The 3,339-nt window shown below is 47.0% G+C and overlaps 1 protein-coding gene across 1 annotated transcript; it reads left to right on the top strand.

Annotated features, from left to right (window-relative positions):
* The first annotated feature begins 1,608 nt into the window (after positions 1 to 1,608).
* LOC141498542 (AN1-type zinc finger protein 5-like) lies at positions 1,609 to 2,695 on the top strand. The gene has a single exon (XM_074201757.1). It carries the CDS (start codon positions 1,726 to 1,728, stop codon positions 2,416 to 2,418), a length of 693 nt encoding a protein of 230 aa, XP_074057858.1. The 5' UTR covers positions 1,609 to 1,725; the 3' UTR covers positions 2,419 to 2,695.
* The last annotated feature ends 644 nt before the right edge of the window (positions 2,696 to 3,339 follow it).

Genomic DNA, 3,339 nt, shown 5'->3' with positions numbered 1-3,339 from the left:
TGTTCATCTCACTCAACATCAGTTCATGCAAGTCTTTCCAGTCTTCTCTGAAATCCCATCCCTCTTGGTTTCTAATAGAACAATAGTGTTCCATAGCATACATTGTATACCTCAATTTGTTCAGCCATTCCCCTATTCATGGACATTCACTAGATTTCCAATTCTTTTTTTTTTTTTTAAGTTTTTGCTAGACAATGGGGTTAAGTGGCTTGCCCAAGGCCACATAGCTGGGTAATTATTAAGTGTCTGAGGTCGGATTTGAACTCAGGTACTCCTGACTTCAGGGCCAGTGCTCTATCCACTGCACCACCTAGCTACCCCTTGATTTCCAATTCTTTGCTACCACAAATAGGGTTGCTATGAATATTTTTGCCCAACATATATACCTTTTTTCAGGGTATAGACCCAGTAGTGATATTGCTGTATCAAAGGGTATGCACTTTTTTATTGCCATTTGGGTATAATTCCAGATTGCTCTCCAGAAAGGTTAGATGAGTTCACAGCCCCACCAACAATTTATTAGTGTCCCAGCTTTCCCACATTGCTTCCAACATTGAACATCGTCCTTTCTGGTCATATTGGCCAATTGGATAGGTTGTAAGATGGTACCCCAGAGCTGCTTTAATTTGCATTTCTCTAATCATTAATGATTTAGAGCAATTTTTCATATGACTGTGGATGGTTTTGATTTCCTCATCTGACTATTTGTTAATTGGGGAATGGAAAATGCCAACACCTTAATAATGGGGAAAAATCTTAATGTCTTCAAATGATATTGAAGGAGTTAAATAAGATAAAGAGGTATGGATTGATTCTGAGATTTTTAAGAAAGGGAAGAAAAAGGAAAGTAAAGGGAATGTATTGCTGTTATAAAGGGAAAAAAGGAACCAACACTTGTTTTTTTTCTTTTTTTTAATAATTTCATGCAAAGGTAGTTTCAAACATTCATCCTTTTGCAAGTTTTTGAACTCAGCATTTTTCTATCACCTTTCCTTCCCTTCCCCTTCCCATACACATCTGATATAAATTGTACATGTACAATCTTGTTTAACATATTTATATGTGTTGTAAAAGAATTAGAAAAGGAGAAAAACCCATGAGAAAGAAAGGAAAACTACATTAAAATTTTTTTTAAAGTGAAAACCATGAAAACAGGTCTCTCAGGTTTGTCCTTGATCACTGAACTGCTGAGAAGAACTCATCCAATGTAGATGATAATCTCACAATGTTACTGTTAATGTGTACAATGTTTTCCTGGTTCTGTTCATTTCACTCAATATCACTTTATGTAAATTTTTTTCATAATTAGTCTTATGGGAATGGGTATTAGATGAAACTCTCTCTTGCCTGAACTGAACAAAGAAACACACACACACACACACACACACACAGCAAGTTTGGAATAGAAGTACATCAAAATTCAATAGGAAAATAAATGAAGATGGGAATGTTAAGGGATAGAATAATATCAAGAGGGAATAGTCAGGCTCGGAGGTCATGTTGGGCCCCCGCCGCGGGGCCGGGCCGCCTGGGCGCGCGTGAGCGGCCGACGAGCGGCCCCGCCAGCCCTCCGCCCCGGCCGGCCGGCCTCCCTCCGCGGGCCGCCCCGCTCCGCCGCCTCCCCCCGGCGGGAGGCCCCGAGCCCGCCCTCGCCGCCGCCGGCCCGGGTCCGGGCGGCCCCCCGGGGCCGCGACAGCGAAAGGACCCAACCCACCTTGGTGTCTGATGTCAGGAGCTGAGCTCAACACAGCCATGGCCCAGGAGACCAATCAGACCCAGGGGCCCCTGCTCTGCACCACAGGTTGCGGCTTCTACGGGAGCCCTCGAACCAACGGCACGTGTTCTGTGTGCTATAAGGATTTTCTCCAGCGGCAGCAGAACAGTGGGCGAATAAGCCCCCAAGTAGCCAGCAGCCCCAGCCCTGCCGCCCTGGAGACCTTCCCTGCAGCACGTACAGAGCAGACAGACCCGACACCTGATATCTTAGCCAGATCGAGCTCTCAGACCCCTGTGACCCACCAGATGACAGCTATGAGCATATCGAAAGAAGACAGCCAGAGCCAGACCAGCAGCTACATCCAGGCAGATGAGGCCATCGCCCCAAGTCCTTCAACAGGTTCACTTCTCGAGACATCTCAGAGCTCCTCTGAGGAAGAGAAGTCATTTGAGAAACCCAAACAGAAAAAGAATCGCTGCTTTGCTTGTCAGAAAAAAGTGGGTCTAACAGGCTTTGACTGTCGCTGTACAAATCTGTTTTGTGCTATGCACCGATACTCAGAAAAACACAATTGTCCCTTTGACTACAAGGCTGAAGCTGCTGAGAAGATCCGCAAGGAGAACCCTATCATCGTGGCTGAGAAGATTCGGAAGTTGTGCAGCGTGGCATCCCTGAGGGGCACCGTCATCCATGCCACTTAAGAGGTCCTTGACTCCTTACCCTGAAGTCAGGTCTTTTCCTCCAGACGGGGATCTGGCAGAATCCACTCTGAAGCCGTCTCTGGTGTTTGGGTATTCCCCAAGATAAAGAACTCTGCAGCTCGAAAGCCCTTAGACTTGTTTGTGTCCTCTCCCTCCCTGGCACTAGGGAAGATTGTGGGACCAGCTCCCTTCATGTCTCAGCAGGAAGCCTTGCCCTCATTTCTGTATCTCCTTCCTTCCCTTGCCATTTCCTAGGATGTCCCAGCACCCCCAGCAAAGTGGGGTCTCACTTTCCAATGGTCAAGAGTGTCCCCTCTCGACTCTGATCTTCCTACCTATCACAGGAGCAGTTTGTGACCAGTCATAAGAGATGCATTGAAGAGGGCTCCCCTCCCTTCCCCTGCCACTGCCCCCCATGTCCTCCTTTCCTCTACATGAACTCACCTGGCTACTACCTATGTTCTGCCTTACCATGCATCCCTGATTCTCAGGTTTGCATATCCAGTTCAGACCAGTACCCTGTCTTCCCTCACAGGGAAAAATCTCAGAGGAACTAAGTTTTGTCTAAAGGTATTGCTGATAGTTAGCAAGCCTGGGTGAAGGACAGACCCAGCGTGGTGCTCTGATTCAGAACCTCCATCTTGCTCTTGTGGGCACCCACTCCTCCAAACCTGCGTACCCATACCCCTGCCCATGTCAAGCTGACTCACTTTGCTTTTTCCAGGGGACACAAAATGTCTTGAGCATTGGTCCCCTGATCTATTGGGTACTCAACTACCTGCCCTCAGGTTCCATGGCATCATGAATGGATCTTTGGGGAGAGAGACAGAATGGGAGTCTCCTTAGTGTTGCCTCTTTCTTCCAAGGATGCAGTCCTGACAAGGAAACCAGTTCAGTTTAGAGATAAGGACTGGTGTCCTG

This window comes from Macrotis lagotis, chromosome X (assembly GCF_037893015.1).
Source record: "Macrotis lagotis isolate mMagLag1 chromosome X, bilby.v1.9.chrom.fasta, whole genome shotgun sequence".
Taxonomy (NCBI): Eukaryota; Metazoa; Chordata; class Mammalia; order Peramelemorphia; family Peramelidae; genus Macrotis; species Macrotis lagotis.
Note: the sequence above shows the minus strand (reverse complement) of the source record. Positions and strands in the feature narration are given on the sequence as shown.

Excerpts from the sequence above, each read along its gene's own strand:
- LOC141498542 (XM_074201757.1), top strand. The coding sequence starts at position 1,726 with ATGTCAGGAGCTGAGCTCAACACAGCCATGGCCCAGGAGACCAATCAG.